At 30.0% G+C, this 21,267-nt stretch overlaps 1 protein-coding gene across 2 annotated transcripts; it reads left to right on the forward strand.

The window, feature by feature from the left end:
• Positions 1-374: 374 nt before the first annotated feature.
• LOC116770070 (facilitated trehalose transporter Tret1-like) lies at positions 375-19,890 on the forward strand. 2 transcript variants are annotated; one of them, XM_061527656.1, is made up of 7 exons: positions 375-651; positions 9,787-9,970; positions 12,513-12,648; positions 14,921-15,129; positions 15,578-15,844; positions 17,154-17,375; positions 18,464-19,890. In XM_061527656.1, exons 1-7 carry the CDS (start codon positions 632-634, stop codon positions 18,995-18,997), a joined length of 1,572 nt encoding a protein of 523 aa, XP_061383640.1. In that variant the 5' UTR covers positions 375-631; the 3' UTR covers positions 18,998-19,890. The 2 variants fall into 2 exon arrangements, with proteins under 2 accessions (XP_061383640.1, XP_061383639.1); XM_061527655.1 differs by lacking the exon at positions 375-651 and adding an exon at positions 7,976-8,058.
• The last annotated feature ends 1,377 nt before the right edge of the window (positions 19,891-21,267 follow it).

A 21,267-nucleotide genomic window follows, 5' to 3' on the forward strand; every position in this document is an offset into this window, starting at 1 on the left:
ATGTGTCTTCGACTGATTACCTATTTGGCCAATGATGATAAATGGGAATCATTCGGAATTTAGTTTATTTTTTTCAAGCTAGAAAAATCTATGACGAGGTTTAGTTATTTATTTTCTAACCTTTATTTCAACTTTATTTTTTTGGGCACTATAATAGTTAACCACTTTAGGTTTACAATTAAATATTGAGACAAATCACGAAAAAGCTATATCAATTCTAGTTCTACGTTATTTATAGCATTTGTAACAGATTTTTTGATATATCATTACAAACCTGTTATCAAACGGCCATGGGCAGTTGTTCTGTCATTCAAAAATTCAAGCACGCTAGTAATGGTGACGTAATGCGTGCTTAGTTCGTTTCGTCGTAACATTCAACAGTCAGCTGGTGGAGCGGGCCGCCATAGACGTTTGTACTTCGCAGTCTCTTGGCGATTCAACCGCCGACAGTCGCCGCTCTTCGCTGAACTACACTATTGATCGCATCCATTCACAATGTTTTGACGTTCCAGTGTGAAACATAAATAAAAGTACAACTCCAGTACTGTACCCGGCTCATAGTGAAAGTTACTTCGTTTTAGTTCAATTTACACTGTTAGCGTTATTCTTATTAGATCTATATTAAATCGAAATGAGAGACAACAGTACGCGGTGAGTTGATTCTTTAAAACTTTCTAATTTTAAAACTCATATTTTTTTCTCATAATAATAAAGTTTTTTTTTTTAATCTGTTTAATTATTTTTAAGAATTTATCATAACACTTTTAATAGCCGTTTGACATTCGAAGTGACACAACAATTGCCTTTTATATAAAGGTTATTAAAGTTCAAATGTTAATTTAACAATATTTGTCTTCTTATTTTCCAAGAAATAAAAAATATATTCAAAATTAATAAAAAATATTGGAACGCTTTTTATAAAAACGTATTAAAATACCTTTTTTAATTATGGAATTTATGTAAAAAAAACATCGGGTTTTTTAACCAAAATTACTTAGGTACATTTATTTTCATGATTTAAAAAATAAATAACTTGAAAATCTAATTCCCTATACCAAACGAATAATTTAAACAAGGCCGAAACGTTTTGGCCCTAAGTCTATTAAAGTAAAAATTATATGTTATAGATTTTTACCTAGAATTATTGTTTGAAGACAAGACAATGACTTACTTATACAGTCAACAGGCATAACAAAATCTTTACAAGATCCTTATATATAATCACATGATATTTTTTTACCGTTTTCCTTTGTTCATCCACGGTATAAAGGCCGCTTTTTTGTAACAAATACATTCTTCTTTAAACTTATAACGATGCATACAAGTTTAGAGTATAAGGTTCCGTACCTGAGTCTGCAAAAAATGGACCTACAAATTCAAAAGCCTTATAAGGTGACTTTGTTGTTATGAGTCGATTCATCCGTTCATCTTTTTTTCGAGACTGTTTATATAAAATAAATTGTAAAACAAATATGTAATATTTATATAAAATATGATAATTTATTCTGTTGCCCGTTACAAAATCAAAACTTGTGGGAAATCGCCCCTTGACCTAGAATCATAAAATTTATGAAGAAATATTTCTGTGTGAAAAATAGAGGAAAATATTGGAAAAGCGTAGGTTTTTACATCACAAAATAATTGATAAACTTTTTATAAATTTATACATATTTGTTCTTGATAAAAATATTAACGTCATTTTTCGGTATATGGATATAATATTTTTTTTACGGCAAATGTATTACAAGCTAAATATTTCTTAAAGGACTATTCGTTACTCTCATTACCCTCGTAATAACGGAATGATTACTACATAATTCCTTTTCGTGGAAGCAAACATCGATTTGCTTCTTTTTATTTTCCTTGACTTGCGTCGTTTTATTTTTGCGTTTCTGTTTTAAAACAACGAAAACCGAACCAAAGTCTAGTCGGTCTCTCCATTTTGGACTTCATTTTTGAAGCGACCTTGAAAAAACTATTAATATAAGACTAAACAAAATATTAAACAAAGCAGTATTTTGTTGTGTCCAATAAATTTTATGCATTAAATTAGTATTAGTTGCGCTCAGATAAAAATGTGTAAAATGTATTAAAATAATACATATAGTAGCCTACATTGCAGCCATTTTTTTAAATAACCCAGATAACGAATGCAGCGGCATCTGGCGGGCTGATTTTTAAAATCTAAAACATTTGAGGCGCCACCCAAATGCGTAACAAAAAAAACATTCCAATCGGACCAGCCTTATAAAAGGAGTTCGGCGACATACACACGTAAAATAAAATTTTATATGTAAAAATATTTAATTGTACCGTATAATTTATTGGAGATTTAAGCATCTTTTATTTCCTAATAATTATCCTTTAAGACCTGATTTTTAATTAAATATAATAAATTATCTGTAGAAGGGTTCTTTATCAACAGAACCTTGATAAAGACCCCGTGCATAAAAACTCATCTTATCTGCAATGGAAATGAAATCAAATGCTTTTGATAAATCTCAAATGTCAGGTTCATATACTCAATATTATTTTATTTCAGATATTTAGTTATAAAATATATATCAGTCTCGCTCGCTCATAAATCTTGGTTTATTCATTAAAGAGGAAATATTAAAAAGGTTTCACCACTTTGGTACTTTGAGATATGAGCTTCCAGTTCTCTGTGAAATTGTATATAACAACGTTATTTTTATTATTAAGAAGAAACTTAAATTAATAGAAGAAACTATGAAATAAGAATAACTTATCCCTTACTCGCTCACGCTTACCTGTGCAAAATCTTATAGTACCTAGTTCCAATCTTAAAACGTAATATACGTCACATTAGTGTATATAGCGATTCTTCAGTGGTAAATATTAAAAATTTGGCTAACTAGTACTTTATGAAGTTAGATAATAGTTTTATCTAATCTAATATTAGTATGAATCATACTAATATCTGGTGTTTAAAGCTTTTCGTTGTTGATCAAACTTCGGTTATTGCGAAAAGCGAAATGGAATATATATATATATATATGTCGTTTAAAATGTCAGATAAATCCGTATTCCTTCCTTCCTTAACTTCATATTATATGTTAAGGCTGGTTTTCCAAGATTCTGATGTATGCATCACATACACTGAATCTTGGAAACTTGAATTATTGATTGCTGATGTACCAAAATCGTTGTGCAAGATTTCTTTGATAAACGAATGATATATTAAGATCTCAAGAGGACTGTAAAATTCGTGTAGATAAAAAAAAAAGTTTTGCATTTATTGTATTGCTTTTGCTTTTATCGATATCGATATAAATAATTTTATCGTTTTTATTAATTTTTAGAATAGGTGGATACAATTTGTTAGAACAGGTATTGTTATTATTTATAATATTACAGGCGTATACTTTTTTCAATTTTATAAAATTAAAGTTACCAATAATCCAAGAAAAAACGTACAGTGATTTTAATCAAACGGATGGTAATATTTTTATTTAATTTTAAATCTTGAAATAACTGACCGATACAAAGTTTATTTATGCCAAAGTTAATCTTTTCAGCGTTCTAATTTACACAAAAATATAGGTTCACTACTAAACATATTGTTATCTTTGGTCTGACACTTCCTGAGCGACTTATCGAAAAACGTTATCAAACAGCACAGGCAAGCTGACCAAAGTCAAACCTTGAACTTCTCGTCCAGATTAACTTATTTTTACGGTAACTCTGATTATATCTTTTGCTATCGGCTGTATTCGCGTAAGTGTTACGTTCAGTACGTTTACTACGAGTCTGCGTTCTCACACTACATACTACGTTTTAATAGTTTTTCATACATACATTTTCACACAGAGTCAATACCGAGGTTATTGAATGGGGAACGGTACACGCTGTATTTAGTGGGACGACGCAAAACTTGTATGCATACAGATGCATTTTGCATTCTTATAACTACTAGTTCTCGAATCGTACACTGTATAAATTAGTGATAATTTTAATGCTATGTTTTGAAACATTAATGTTGGACATAGCTAATAATTATGCTAAAAAACTGGATTTTTAAATTATTATAAGTGATTTTCGTAAGTTTCTTAAATATTTCTGATACAAATTATCACATATACTTTTTCCTACAAAGTACGAGAATATCTTCTAAAGGTCTAGAAAATAGTTAAGCCGTACAAATCATCACAAAACAAGAGACAAACACAAAATCCAATTTATAAAATGAAACGATTATGTATATTGAAATTCCAAAGCGAATTGCCTTATTATTAAGACAAATGATGTTTCCTCAATATGTCACGTAATTTGTACATATGTACATCATATTACGTTTACGACTTACACATGCTTCATTAGTACTCATGGAATAATTTGAGATACAGATACAATTAAGTCAAATAAAAAGTTACTTACCAAATCAAAGTTCACTCCTACAGTACTAATAAGCATACCTAGTCTTTTTTATACAACAGTAACATTTGTTTCCTTCGATTGTTGTGCCTATGAAAATGATCAAACATATATGATATTGCTCGCCTTAATAATGAAACATATGAGTTATATGTAATAAAACAAAACAAAACCGCATAACACATAGAGGTTATTATTTGTTATTAAAAAAAAGAAAATTTCAAATAATAGTTGTCATATATTTTTAATATATTTGTTATAATTTATTTTGTTATCATTCATATATAATTTATAACAAAATCAATATTTTTAGCACTTTATGAGTCTTTAACAATGATTTAACCGTCACATGTATTATTCAAGTCTTTTCGTTTATGTCTTAGTCGGATTGGTAAGGCTATTATTCTTTTATCATAGATCATTAAATTTTTAATGCAAAAACGGACATAAACCTTATCAGTATATCAAACTTTTCATACAGAGATATTTGAATTTTATAACATAGTGTTCAAAATTAATTTTATAATCTGCTCTGGTCGCCGGCGACTTTGTTCGGATAAACATCAGAATTGTATTTAGAGAAATTAGTGTGCTAACAACATCAGGTAATCGGTGTTACTTGACTTCATACACAATACAAAAGTCAAGCCGTGACCCGCGGGAACTATACTAATATCCGAAAATAAATGATTCCAATGTCTCAACTACATTACTGTAAAGTTTAATCAAAATTAATTAAGTATTTTTTGTATGAAAAAGCAACCAATTTCCATGCATCCATACATAAAGAATTAACATGGGTGTTTATAGAAATAAAAAATCCTGTTAAATGTTAGACAAAATCTACTGAGATTTTGAAAATCTATTGAAATCTTATTCATAAATTTATAAAGCACTAATCTCCATTATTGAATTTCATCGCAAATACAATTATGAATCATTAGTGTCGTGTAATAAATTTGTGTTTGTGTTGCTTGAAACACACCAACGACACAATTGACACCGTATGGTAATCGACTTATTGTTCTCGACACATACCGGGGCACTGAAAATTTCGTGTTATAATTATACATTGAGATCAAACGTATTAATTATGATGACTCTCTATTCAAGACTTAATAAACTAGAATAACTATTAAGGTTAAACCTGAATTTCATTTTCTTCATTCATTTCGATATACATGTTTTATAGTTTACGTGTCTTTGTTTTTATTATTAAAATAAATATTTTTTATGCAACAATTTTTTTGAAACATAAAGATATATAAGTAAATATCTTTAAAATATAATAGAAATAGAGTATTGTGTACACATCTTATGCCATCATGTTAAGAAACATGACAAATATTTCATGAATTTTTTTTTGACTGTTGGCGGTCACAACAATTGGCTTACAATACTTTTTATATACCTGTCAAGCTAATTGAGAAACAATACCGTAAAGTAAAATTATAATAACACGAAGGTTTCCTATAGCCGCGAAATAAAACAATGCCTGGCATCAACTGATGACCAAGAAATTAAAGAGCTACTTTAACATATGGTATACTTAACAAAAGCATATGTTATATTATCTTCCAAAATTAATCAACAAAGAACCAGAAAACAAAAGAATAAAGAAAAGTTTTAGTCACGCTTACAAATATGTATAAACACACTTATTTCTTTCAATAAAAACTTTATTCTTAACAGCAGAAATTCGTATTAATATTTCAAATAATGCAAGAACTGCAAAAAAGAGTTTATTTTATTTCAAGTTTATGGAGTCATGGATTTTACATCTTACAAGCAAAAATTTTCATCCATTTATCGCATGTCGCATTACAAATAGGTACGAAATAAAAGTAAGCGAGAAGCGCTCATCAAATCAGGTAAGAAAATACTGGACAGCAAAGAGTTGCATCATCAAATTGTATATCATTTATATTCTCACGTTGAAAGCACAATATTTGTTTTGTATATGCGTCAGACATTTAAACAAATACGGTACTTAGTTTTTCTGTCCTTTGAATCTAAATTTTCCGTATTCTAAAACGTAGATTAATTGTTAGACATTTTGTCAATTATTGATTTCCCATATTCCTATAATTAAATTCAGGGCGAACTTTGAATACAAAAAAATAAGTACGACCAAAATGTTTTGCTATTCGTTATTGTTTATTTCACACAATTTACTTTCAACGAATTCAAGTACTCTAAATCTAAATTTATTTAACCGAGTTAATCAATGTCAATAAAAAAGCTATTTTAAGACATCCTCGTTTAATCTTATTTTCTACTTTATTTTGGAAACATATTGCGTTTGATAAAAAATATTTATCTAACATGTTTTCCTAAAACAGTAAATACGAAGTTTATGAATAAAATAATGAATAGAATTCATTGTTACCCAAGAATCAAGAACCAGTTATGGTTGGACCTTGTCTAGCGAAATATATGTAAATCAAAATTCTGACAACGTGAGCCCAAGGTTTGTCGGACGAATAAATAACAAATTATACAGCTATATACGAATTAATCACGACGTTATAATCCACAAACCATTATTAATATAAACACCTAACAAATTAAATGCTGATTTAAAATTACTTGATAAAGAGTTAAAAATATATTTAATAATTTATTAGCTTACTTTTATAATACAAGGTTATAAGTGTGATGATAAAAATTTTGCAAAATAATAACAGCTGTTGACTAGGTTGGGACGTGTAACTGGGTCGTTGACCGCTCCGTTTTGCAAACATCACAGTCTGACGGCTTTTCAGTTACGAATTTTAAAAAAATAAAAAGAAATATAATGATATATATATAAATAATGTTGAGCTAACACTTGAATTAAAATTTAAATAGAAAATACGGATTTACAATGCAACTTTCGGAACATTGCGTCCCAGTTGTAAGTTGTTTTTATAATTTTTTATATTTTATATAGTAAAATATAACTTTATTCATATGTCTTATAATGCTGATAGATAAAATTATATTGATTATTATAATGACATGTAACACGTTAATTAAGTATATTAATTAAATTAATGGCATAGAATAAAATCTAACCTTGATTGGTATGAGTTTAATAATTAAATATATAAGGGGTAGGTAATGTCACTTATAATAAATTTCTATATAAATTTTTTTGGCACTATTTATAAACAAATCCCAGCTCAAGACCGCACTTAAGGTCCTGTCTAAGAATAAACTTAACCCTTAACACAAGTTTGTATAGTGACTAAACCTTACCCGTTTCGCATTCGATAATTTAAATTAATACTATAATAAAATTTAATTAATCAATGAAAAACAGGTAACGCTCTGTGTGTAGTATGACGGTACAAACTTAGGTTCAGGACACTGAGATATAACAAATTAATATATATTTATCCAGAAATATTTTTTTATTAATTAAATAAGTTTTACAATAATGAACGAATCGTTGCATTAAATGCATTGAACACATGAAGGTTATTTAATTAATATTATAATAGCTGTCAACTCTAGGGTACGGGTTACTTCGATAAGAACGATTTTAATTCAGTTCAATGTAACGTCTTGACCATAAGGACGTCAAAGTTAATTATCCTATATTAAAACCAAAATGGTTGTCAGTGTATTCGGATATCAAATTTATTATGGTAGAAGAATTCGTATAGTAAAAGTGCAAAGGTACATAATATATTCTAAGGAGTTCTATTAGTGATGCATGATATTGAACCAGATAGATAAAAATTAATAATTGTTGCGTACTAGTTAATTTATTTAACGTTTAACAGACTTCTAGAAAACGTATCAAAGAAATCGCTGTAGAACAAAGACCCTTTTCATTATATATTAATACTATAATCTACTTATGAATGAGGATCGATTCATATGGAGCCTTTCATATAAATAGCTCTGTTAATGTAAACATACTTATAGATATTTAAATGATACAAAGAAGCAAACTGTGAAACATAAACATAAAATGATAGGAAAAGAGTTCTTTTCCACGTCCAATTTCCTTTCGATCTTGACATTCGCCGGTTTTATCTTCAATGCTATAATTACCCAAGTCTATTTATACTAACACACACAGGCACATATACGTGAATCATATATTTGATGTTGTATATGTGAGTACTTAAATATAGTCCCTTATTGTAAACTTATATGATATATTTTTTTTATTCTTATATGCTCTTTAAAAAATTGAAGGTGATGGACGCGGCAGTCGAAATACGCAACTACGCATGAATATCGCATTGCCAACATATATCAATATACTACATAATTTACTCAAAAATTTTGTTAAATGTTTTTAAGAGTATAGCACCATATAATATTTATACTTACTGAAAAAAAAAACAACTGACCTTTACATTTAAAACTTCATTCAAATTGATTCGGTAAAAATGAATTAACGCACGTAAAAACTTTTCTATTCGTGATAGAGACAAACGCCAGAACAACACAGAAAGGAGTTCTTCTGAAAAAAACCATTGACACACTGTTTATATTGAAAGTAAAAAATAAATGAAGAGCCAGTGTTAGAGAACTGTAAACACACTAATAAAAATTATCTATTACCGAGACAACCTTTGTATATTATTTGTATACAGAATAATTTAAACCGATAGAAATATTACTAATCTGTGGAGTTTGTTTTTATGGTATCTGAATATTATAATCTATATTTAATTAAAAGACCTCTTTCTTTTTGAAATCCACTATTCAAGGAGTGTTAAAAATTATCAGTACCTATGTGGCAAAGCCTAATAATTCTTTTTTTCATTCATGAAATTGTTAGTTTTATTTGTGATAAAGAAATTTTTCATATATATGTATGTACCTACGTACATGCGAACGTATTACGGAATTGGGTCTTTAAACAAGATATGTTTAAATATGTCATACAAATTAATGAATTCTTTACGTTCAATGATTAACTATTAATGTAACACAAATTTTGTGAGTCAAGGTTTAATTTCTTATCTATATAAATTATATTATCTCCAGTCTTTTTTCGGTACAGAAAAAAAAATATAAACTAGTAATCTGAATATTATAAATTTAATTTACATAGATGATTCTAACTGGTCACGTTATATTTGGATGTTTTAGTCATACTTATAGGAATATGTTGTAAGATTTTATACTATTTATAAATTAAGTGTAAAAATATCCAGTTCTTTTTTTTGTTCGTAATACTTTACTACCGATCAAAATCAAACATCAATTAATATATGAATCTATTTCATATTATATTTCTGGGCTTTACGATGGAATATGTTATTAGTTTTTTCGTATGAAAAATGGAAAAATATAAAATATATATTTAATAATATATGAATATACCATTTTTATCACATTTTAATTTTTAAAATAATTTGGCTTATACTATTTTTATTTTTACAGCGATGGCGCTCACGAAAGCATGTTGGGAAAGGCCAAAAAACCCCAGGTCACCAGCAAGAAGGTGCAAAGTCAAGAAGAATACGAAGCACTCCAAAGTTTCCTGCGCAGCATCAGTTCAACAGCAACACTGCCTCCGTATGTTAAAGGAGAGACTTACTCGTCTGTCCGTGGCGTATTCAATCAGGTATGAAAAAGTAGAAAAAACATATATCTTTCCAATCCAATAAACAATTATTTCCATCCCAATAAACATTTATTGGAATGGCAAGATATATGTTAAAAACTAATAACCAGCATGCGTCAATGTTTGATTTAAAACTTAGAAATAAATGTCGTTTTAAATACAATATCTCGGGTACTCTCACGTTAAGGATCGATTATTTCGAAGATTTCAATATCCTAGTAAATACAAATACAACTAAGTTGTACTCGACTGTACATATATTTTGCACATAATTAGAAAAGAATTCTATAACTCTGAAATGGTAAATAATATTTTTTGAACTACCTACATGTGATCATGTTTTGCGAAAACCAAGTAGGTAAATACAACGAAGTAATCAATTTATTTTGGGACAAACCGCTTCAAAAATATGCTCGCTTATAATTTCAATTCTAGAAACCAGTACGTTCAAAGTTCAAACTAATGAGGTGAGAAATGTACAATTTAGAAATATATCTATCTAAATATGTCAAAAAAACACTATGTATTTTTGACATATTTTGACAGATGGATAACGTATAGACTATAATTTATCCAGAAGTTTCCATAATTCTCCTGAGAACACGCCACAACCGCATAATCATACGTAAACACCCCAAGATTACATCGCGCCACAACATACGCGCCACAACTTTGTAAAATATTAACGTATGTTATTGAATGAGATATTGGAAATTCTTCATACATTATATCACAATGCCGTCTTCTTCTAAGCATCTAGTTGTGGTATTTAAATCATACACGAACTTTTCCAACGATTCTTTCATTTGTAATATTTTTTAAATCGTTATTATCCTAAACTCGGATGAAATTGCAGAAAAAGTAATAAAAAAACGTATAAGTAGTATAAGCGCTATTTTAATAATTATTATTTATTACAAAACCAGTAAATATTTAAATATAATCCTCAAATATATTTATGAAATTCCAGAAAGACAACGTAGTTATTCTAGTTTTCTTCAAGGTTGGTTGAAGGAAAGAAAAAATAATATCCCGTAAATAGTGACAGACTTACAGGAATATAAAGACTCCGGTGAAACTTGATTTTTACCGGTTTTAAATTGACTCATTCTCAACCAAAATTATTTTTATAAGGAATCAAAGTCACGAATGAAAAGGTCATTTTCGTATAATATATTATTATAACTGTTTCACTGCATAAATTACTTGATTTCTGTTGTTTTCAGTAATATTTAAATAACAGTGGTAAAGGATAAATGTATTCCGGTCTATAGGAATTAATTAAATATTTATTTATTATAAACTTTTGCACACATAGTTTAAGGTTATTTTTTTTATAAAATTATTTAACAATAAAAACGGAATTTAAACAAACATGAAAGAGTTACATTTATGACAGATTATACATATTTTACCTCGGCATGACTTTGACACCGTTTTTGTTTTGAAATTATAAATATATATATATATATTTATAAGGTAATCCGTAAATGTAATAAAATCTGAACCCTTGACCCATGTCACAATACATTTAAAAGTGCAATAAAATCCTTTCCTTAAATGAAAAAACCTTACCCTATATCTACATATACGCCATAACATGTACATAAAGTGTGAAAGAATCCACCCACGTTAAAAAAAAAAGAAGATGACAGGTGTCAAGTTGACACTTTATTAATAAAAGCACTAACTGGCTCGACATCAAACATATAGCTATCGACATGACGTAAAGCTCCACTAGAAGGAAAACTAGCAAAACTTTTCCGGAGACTTTCTAATAAATTACTATCGATAATCGATTAAACTAAAAGTGCAAACATTAATTGAACCCTATTAACTTTATCGTTAACCCAAATTACTAGATATGTGGAAAGATAAATTTAATAGAATGATAATCTCCAATATATGAAAGCGAACTCAGCCATTACTTCAACACAGAGATCATGTTGTTTAACGTTCCATCCAGAATTGCTTTAATGAATAAATGTATCAATCTGTGCATGTTGTAATGATTGCAATTGAAGACAAATTTATGAGTTTGTTATTTCTTTGAAGGTAAGCAAACCTAACGTGCATTTAATGTTATTATTTGTTATTTATGTTTACGCTACTTTAATCCAAACAAATAGGAACAAACAACAAACACTGGTTTGAGTAAGCTGCATAGTTGCACAATAATATCTGGTGTTGTTTTATAAAACTACGATGTAAGTGAAACATTTCAATTTAAACAATTATCGGAATTAGGATATGAATAGCGCATTTTAGACTTTGTATTTATTTAATAATAAATATAAAACTTCATATGATGAACGCATGATAATTTTTTATTTATTCAATAATCACAACATGCCAACACCGCGGATATCCAAAACACTATCCCCGTTTCGTAGCCGACTGTAATGCGACATACGACAGACGAAGGAAAGTTAATACTTAATACTACAGCCTAATGGCTGATATACTAAAATAACTTCAATATAAAAATTAATTGGTTATTGAAATAATCGTATTCATTGAATTTAATAATGTTTTGTTTCAGTGTTTAATAACATGCGCGGTGTTAATACTAGCTGCTGGTGCCGGTCACCCTATAGGCTTCTCGGCGGTTGCGCTCCCACAACTAAGGACGGAGAACTCGACTATGAGAATCAACGATGACATGGGCTCTTGGATAGGTAATTAAAAATGGATATTAAAAATTTTACTCTAAAATATTTATTTATGGAACATTATGTTTACAGGGTTTTTATAATAATAAAACATTTCTATCAATTTCTTGTTTAAGACAAGTACAATATAATTCCGCGATTTTTAAAGTATTGTACCTAAGGTGTTTTATAGGTTTTAATCTCATTAGCCATGATGACATTGCGTAATTTTTTACCCATGTTACGGCGATAAGAGTAACAAGAATGAAGGATCACATTTTTTATTACTTATAATTAATTGGTAAACGTTATGGTACAGACTATACGTATTTTAAAACCATCAAGTAAACTCTTTAAAAATGTATAGAGAAAATTGACAGCGTACAGATGTCTAGTTTATAACAAAGAAACGTTAGTTTAATGCACTCTTAATTTACATTAGTTGAGCGATTATAAAGGATTTTGAACTCTAGACGCTTTCGTTTCATAAACAAGAGGAATTTAACATAAAAAACAAAAAAAAAATCCCTTTTACCACACCAGTTTGTGACGTGTCACCGACCGCAGCATCAACTTATTATTATTCGAGTTTCACATCCACCTTCTTTCACTTCATCTCGCGATAGTTTAAAAAAAAAACATAGTTTTTAATATGACTGGACGATTGTAAATAAATAAATTATGTTTTATGTGTTTTGTTTGTGTCTACGAATTAATTATACCGTCATTTATTTCCGTATCATAAGTTTTAAGATATTTGCCGTTCTCTCTTTTGGTTTTATTTTCTTTTGTGTGATTTTAGTAGAAATTTGACAGGTTGTAGTAAATTTTTTTGAGCAAAATACACTCCAACATGTTTACCCAAAAAAATTTAAGGTTCCGTTATGACAATAAGGAATCCTAAATCCCCAATCCCATAACTTACTATTACTGACATAACTAACTATTTAAAATCTCATACAATAAGTTAGAACAAAACGTCCAAAAGTGGAAATGTAAATAAATCTATACTAAAAAATTAATAATCCGAGTAAAGGAATTGTTGAAATATAATTATTATCATATAGGAGGCATTATCTTTGCATATAACACTATTACCGTAGGTTTAAAATTGAAAACTGGGTTCGCTCTATGTAGTGTGACTATGCAAACCTTTAGCAATAGTACAAATCCGAAATAGATCCGAAATAGATTTAATATCGATATGTAATCGATATCAGCAAAATATAAGAAAATCTATAAATAACCTTTGTCTCAGTTCGTCTTGTTATACATTTAAATAGAGCAAGTTGAATTTGTAATCCAAGGTAAATATTGCTTCTATTGCCGTTCAGGTCTCAAGTAAGAATGTATTTGTTACAATGACAAAGAGCGACTATCCTTTTGTAATGTTTTCCTTAATTTTAACCAAAATTCAATGTTTACTGTATATAACATTATTCGAGCAGACAAACCATTATATACTCGATTGATAGTACGGTCCATTATATTGTACTTGACTTAAAGCTAGTGGTTTTTTTTATTGTTATGTATGCAATATACTGTGAAATAGATACGTATGGATACAATTTGATCAACCAAGAAGCCTTATTAATATAAAGCGTTTAATTAAAAGAATAATAAACTTCGTTGTTATAAAGATTAATGAGAAACAAACAGGAACTAATTCACTAGAAAAAAAAACTGAGTGACAAAACACGTACGGGTTCATTAATACTAATTGTTTGTTTTGTGTACTAAATACGTTTAACTATAATTTTGTTTCTATAATAAAGAATAATTTACTTTTTCTATACAGCCGTATCTAAGTTATTAAAATGATGTTTCGTTTTAATTACTCAGATACGGTTTCGTCTGCCCGTCATCACAGTTACTCTAACGTGTAAAGGAACCGAAACGTTGGAAGCGTGTAGATATAAAATATACAATAGCGTAGTATCCGAAATACTTAGTTTCGTATGCATGTGTGCGTGCGAAAATCATAGATTATGTGAACCAAAGTGAGTTGCAAATAGGTTAAGATACTATATGAAGTGGATAAATAGAATAGTTTTACACGTTTTGTTTAATTTGATGTCCCGCAGTAATGAAATAAATCGCGTATATATTTATATAATTAAGACTTTTTTTAAATATAAATAATATGTACCTAAAAGTTGCACTCCACGCTTGAGTCGTTTAGGAGGTCTAAAATAATCATTAGACCGGTCAAGAAACGACTTGACACTACAGCTTATTTTATTTTTTTTAAATCTGTGTCAATAAATTAACAGTATTTTATTAACAAACTTTTCCATAGCGAGTATTCACTCGGCGGCGACTCCGCTTGGCTCCATGTTGTCGGGGCCCATTATGGAGGCGATAGGTCGGAAAAGAACCCTTCAAGCATCGACTCTCCCACTAGTTATAGGTTGGATCCTCATTGGAACATCAACACACCATGCATTGCTTTTACTAGGAAGGATTGTTTGCGGCTTCGCCGTCGGTATTCTAGCAGCGCCTTCACAAGTACGCATAATTTTTATGACAACTAAACAATGTATATAATTGTAATATTTTAAAACGTTAAACGTGATTTACAAAGTGTTGCTTAAACAACGTGACAACATTAAACAATATTACTGAACACATTGCACATAAGTTTACGATTTGTTTTTCTGAACTGGTTATAAAAATATAATTTATCTATATTGCAATCGTAGATATTGTGTAACCTCTTATGTGATCGGATAACATAGGATATGAAAACGTCCTCATTAGATAGCTCTAATCTTTGATATTTCAAATTTATCTGTCACTAAACTCATAATTATATTATTAATATCTAATAAGTATCTGTATACTCCAAAAATCGGATTTGTCTGAATGTGTTTCTTCCATTCTATTGTAAACAAAAAAAAAGTAATACCTACAAATCAAATAGAGATTCAATGGGATTTATTCAATAACTTCTCAGGTGTACTTAGGAGAGATATCAGAACCCCGACTGCGAGGGTTGTTGATAGGCACCCCGTTCGTGGCTTATTCCTTAGGAGTGCTATATGTGTACGCATTGGGTGGAGCGCTGTCATGGCGGGCTGTAGCCCTACTCTCTATCGTACTACCCACACTAGCATTCATAGCCTTATGCTTCTCACCCGAGAGCCCCACCTGGCTAGCACGACGAGGAAGATTCCACGACGCTATGGCCGCCATGGCCAGACTCCGAGGAGATCCTGATACGGTAAGTTAAAATAATCTTAATGTACCATCAAATAGAAATTGAAATACTTTCTTGCATTCAATTTGTCATGCGTTTCAATTACACAATCGATGTCCAGCAAAGTATTTTGTTTTCATCGCAATCACCACTTGAACATTCGTATTTATTCCACCAATCGCTGTTAATGAGCTCAACAAGAACGCACTTGACAATTGATGTCATGTTGCTCGAATGTTCACAACACTGACGATTCAATGGGCTGTAAACCCGCTCCCTTTATTCTTAAAATTAATTTCCGCACAGTTGACGCGATTTCATTTATTAGAGTTATTGTTATAATTAGTGTAATTACCCGAGCGAATAGTTTAAACGCGGAAATTGAAGCGACATATTTTTAAACGATTCATAGAACTGAGAACTCCTATACCTTTTCCTGACATTCCGACTAAGATGATATAATGCGATCGGCGATTAAATTAAAAATTACTGCGGTATACAATACATGACACTAACCAACGAAGCTTAGGCACTAGACTGGACTTAATATTGAATACTACGTTAAAACTTTATTTGAATGTATTGTACGTTATATTTGCAACGATTTTCGATCATTGTGTATGTTTGAATATATTATCCGTACAAAAACTTGACACGCGTTCAGCGACCTGTGCCATTGTGTTGGTTAATCGAACAGCACAGACCATATGCTTTGAATTTTTTGTTGCCAGTAATATATCTTCTAATACCATAATATATAGGTACCACTTTTGTATATGATGACGGTATTCTGTTTGATCGATACTTTTTCAGAACGTACAGTGACATTGAAGCGACCAGATGTATCTAACTAAAAATATAACGCCGTAAAAAGAATCGGCATATGCTCAAAAACTGAAATAGTTTTGACTTATGATTATTATATTTATTGTCACTATGGACATTTTAAAGCTGACACATCAGAGGCCACTTTGAAATGTAGTTGAAATGAATTTTGCGATAAGCCCTTAATTAGATATTTATATAAATCATAATAGAAACAGCGGTCATGTTTTATCGTATTATCTAAATATAGACCTGTTGGAACGTGTCGTTAATAATTGATTGATATGCATACATCGATTTTGATTGAATGAATTTATATTAATGTACGCTATCGGTATTACCTAATGCTGATACTTACGTTCTATATCACCTACTCTCAAGTATAGTGTTCAATTAAAAACGATTGTATCATAAATGAAAGTATTCATGCAGATATATTACGTTCCTTTTGAATAGATTTTCAATCAATGATCCAAGTATTTTTCGTTAATAAATTCGATCGAACCAGGCGCAACGTGAGCTCCACGAACTAATATCAGCACGGGAGAAAGAAAAGGCACGCGGTGAAGAAACCATTCGCTTCTTGGCAACAGTGTTGCGGGCTCCTGTACTGAAACCGTTGATCCTCATCAATGCCTTCAACATGCTGCAAATACTCTCCGGCAGCTACGTAGTTATCTTTTACGCCGTCGACATTGTCAAAGACGCGGGAGGATCCTTAAGCCCCACTGTGAGTAATTTGTTTTGTTAAACATGTTTTTAAAATCGAAGTTCAAGGACATTCAGCAGTAATATATGTTGAATAGTCTCACTAAACATTTAATGTATTATTTTTCCGACCTTACACGTTTGTTTCATATTAGATGGTCTCTCTTAAATCTTATGTTAGAGCACCTTAGAAACCTCATCGTTTAAATGATCAGTAGGTTCCAGTGATAGGTACACTATACTAATAAATATTTAGTACTCTTGAATAGACTTTCTTTGTATATCTAACCTTCATTTATTTGAACAAAGTCATTCAACCTATATACATTTTAATTTTATAACCTTGTTGAGCATATTATCCTCATTCGTTTAACTAGTTGTTTGTTGTTAGCAAAAAACATATGAGTAAATACTTAACATCTTCACAATGAGTTGCCGGGTGTACAAACCTGCCAGGGTTTAAAAAATCATAGCCGTATTAAATTTTCCTCATCCAAAACCGGATTTAAACTATAGTTTCTTACATAGTCAATGAAAAAAAATGTGAGCTTAGAATAAGTAATTCATTACTGATATTTATATTAACACATTATTATCTTTAACCTTGTTCATATATCCTGAATAGTATTGACATAACAGTGTAAGGCATCTGAAGATTAAATTGTTCAATTTTTAGATAAAACCTATCAATCACAATCAGTTTCCTGACCGAACTCTATCTCATGTACCTAAATAAATAGATAAAACTATATTCACGCTGTTCGGAATCATTGGAAAATGTTAAGGAAGTTTTATTAGTTCAATCAATATTCTGCCTTGAAAATAGTGTGGATTAAAATCAAAGTATTCAAGGTCGTACTGTGTATCTATGGTATATCTATATAATTATTACAAACGCCTCTGATTAATCCTATGTTCAATGTCAGTCATTAAACAAGGAAACTGCTATACAACTTTATCATCTTCACACTTTAACATATCCTTTAATTTACCGGTAATCGCTACTAAATTAGTTTATTGAGACAATGTTTTACGCTATACACGTAGACTTCATTATGAATCCTGTCATTGAATTTAAATTTCATTCTAATTGTATATTATTTGTTGCAGATGGCAGCAAACGCCAGTGCTTTGGTCCGTTTGTTGGTAACAGTAGTGGCTTGTGTTGCACTGCTGAGGGTAACACGTCGCGCGCTAGTACTCGTCTCTGGTATAGGAACCGCGTTGTTCACACTCGCGCTCTCGGGCTTGCTTTACTATGGACCAGGGACCGGAGTCCTTCCACCAATCCTCATACTAGGATACGTTGCCTTCAACACCCTCGGCTTCTTTTTACTCCCAGGGCTCATGATAGGGGAACTTTTACCTACCAGAGTTCGAGGACTCTGCGGAGGTTATATATTCTGCCTCTTTAATAGCGTCCTGTTTGGTTTCACAAAATTATATCCCGTCATGAAGAATAACATCGGTATGTCCGGCGTATTCGGACTCTTTGGAGCTTCGGCCTCTCTGGCTACTGCGGTTCTATTCCTCCTACTTCCCGAGACGAAGGGAAAATCTCTCATTCAAATAGAACAGTATTATCAAAAGCCGAACATATTATGGATGACGCGGAAAAAGGCAGCTGACTCTCAAAATGTTTGAGGAAAATATATAAAGTATTAATTATTCCTTATGTTACGTAGATTGAACTTAAATGTAGGCGTCATGTCACAATTCAAGGTCTTAGGCACACGGAATCTGACGTATCGTCTAAACAGCTTGGTACTCAAATATCACGAGCACCTATTTAATAGTGTTAAGCTTAACTTAGGCCCTTTATGAAATTTTATGTGTTAAATTTAATGTGGCCTTCTATTTTATATCGTCGAGATATTATATATGCTTATAAAATACGTAAAGTTTTGCCTTATTGCATGTTTGTCATAAATTTAAGCTAGGAACATATTGATGTCTATATTATATTGAATGTTGTCCGTTTATTGTGTAAACATATAACAATTTATATGTAGTTAGGTTTACAAACATTATACTTAACATAACCTAACCTACGTTCAATGTTCCCTCCGCATAGTAAAACTTTTTGATAAAAGCATTTAAACTGTGTCTATAAGTATCTATAAATCCGATAGAAGTTGGTAAAGGTGTCGCGTTTAGTAAAGAGATAAATGATTTGATGTCAGAGAGATATTTTATGTATATGAGCGTTGCAATTGATAAGATAATACACATAATTTTTTCAATATAAATATGCCAAAAAATCTGCTGATTGTGCCGTAGCCAAATTTATAGACATTTACATAAACATAGTATGTGAACTGAAATAATAACGCTCATACACATAAAGACATTAAAAAACAAGTAGGTACCAACACCATATTTGTGATATGAGATTTTTATCTGTGATTTTTACAAAGACCATATTACAATTTAGGTGAATACACAAAATATATTTATAGGACCGTTAATTTCCTATACAATAGGATGTCTTCAAACATACAAATATACAATGTGATATAAATAAAAGCTAAACTGTTTTGTCGTTTTTTTTTTCAACATTACTTAATGTCAATTACGTGACGTTTCCTATGAAGTGTTGCCAAATGACGTCATGCGTTTTTGCTACTACAAACAAATAACACCTACTGATGTGGTGATATAATTATTTTTGAATTATATGTTATAAGAAAAAAAAAGGTTCTTATACACAAATACTCAAGCAAAAACAAAGCTTTACTTTAGATAGGTATATTCTTTGGATGTATCTAATAAATTATAGAATTAGTTGGTTATTCATCCGACTGTTACTGATGTTACAAAAAAAATAATCTAAAAATAGATTCATGCTACACATTCAAAAAAATAAGTAAATTAATGGATATATTTAATGTATATTAATGGATATATTTAATGTACAAATAAGATATATATATATATGTATATACATATAATATTCGGAACCCGGTCAAACTACGAAATATTTATATATGATTATTGTCTGTTTTACTTTTGAACAGTGTACGTAATTACCTCAAATAGCTGTTTTCTTAAATCTCAATATAATAACGTAATAACATAATAGTCAACTCAATACTAAGTATGATACAAGGCCAGGAAAAAATCTTTTAACTGTAATAGTCCAATAGTTCCAGTGAACGAATTATAATTCATAACAAACTGATATTATTTATAATATAAAAGAAACAAAGGGAAATCTCTATTAATTTATCTTCAGAAGAACATAACGTAGAAAACATTGAATCGAGTGTATCAAGTTAATAAATTTTGGTCATTAGAAGTTATTAAACTAAAACAAACAATTAAAAACGCCTAGATCAATTTACTAATCATAACGGATTGACCAAACGTGCTTAACAAAGCCACTGCATCGTGTGGAATTACATTATTTTAAAAACCTAACCAAGCAGATACTCGTGATTAAATTCTTTTTTTACTTAAAAAAACTTTAATACGCGAAATTTTAAACAATTGTACCTACAAGAAAAATAGTAAAATGCGTACAAAATCTTTTTATTTAGCTACATCAAACTATTCAGTTTGAAGTGTGAAATAGTGTTTACTCACACTAAAGGAGTAATAACAATAGCTTGGTTCCAAGAAACCGCTGCGAAAGTAAAACTCGTTTTGGAATTATAGGATCAACTGAAAATTTTAGGAAAATTATTGCATTTAATATAAACCTTTTTATTATATACCCTCGTTTTTGGAAGTCTCTTAAAAATGACAAATTAACAACAGACAAAATAATAAAACTACAGTGGACTCCGGGAACCCGACAAACATTTTGCAGGGCGCTTTTGGACTATCGAATCTGTCGAATTATAGACTACTAAGTCAGGATTTTTTACAAAATGCCCCTCGATTTTCGAAAAAGTACAGATAAATGATAATAT

This window comes from Danaus plexippus, assembly GCF_018135715.1.
Source record: "Danaus plexippus chromosome 13 unlocalized genomic scaffold, MEX_DaPlex mxdp_15, whole genome shotgun sequence".
In the NCBI taxonomy this organism is placed as follows: domain Eukaryota; kingdom Metazoa; phylum Arthropoda; class Insecta; order Lepidoptera; family Nymphalidae; genus Danaus; species Danaus plexippus.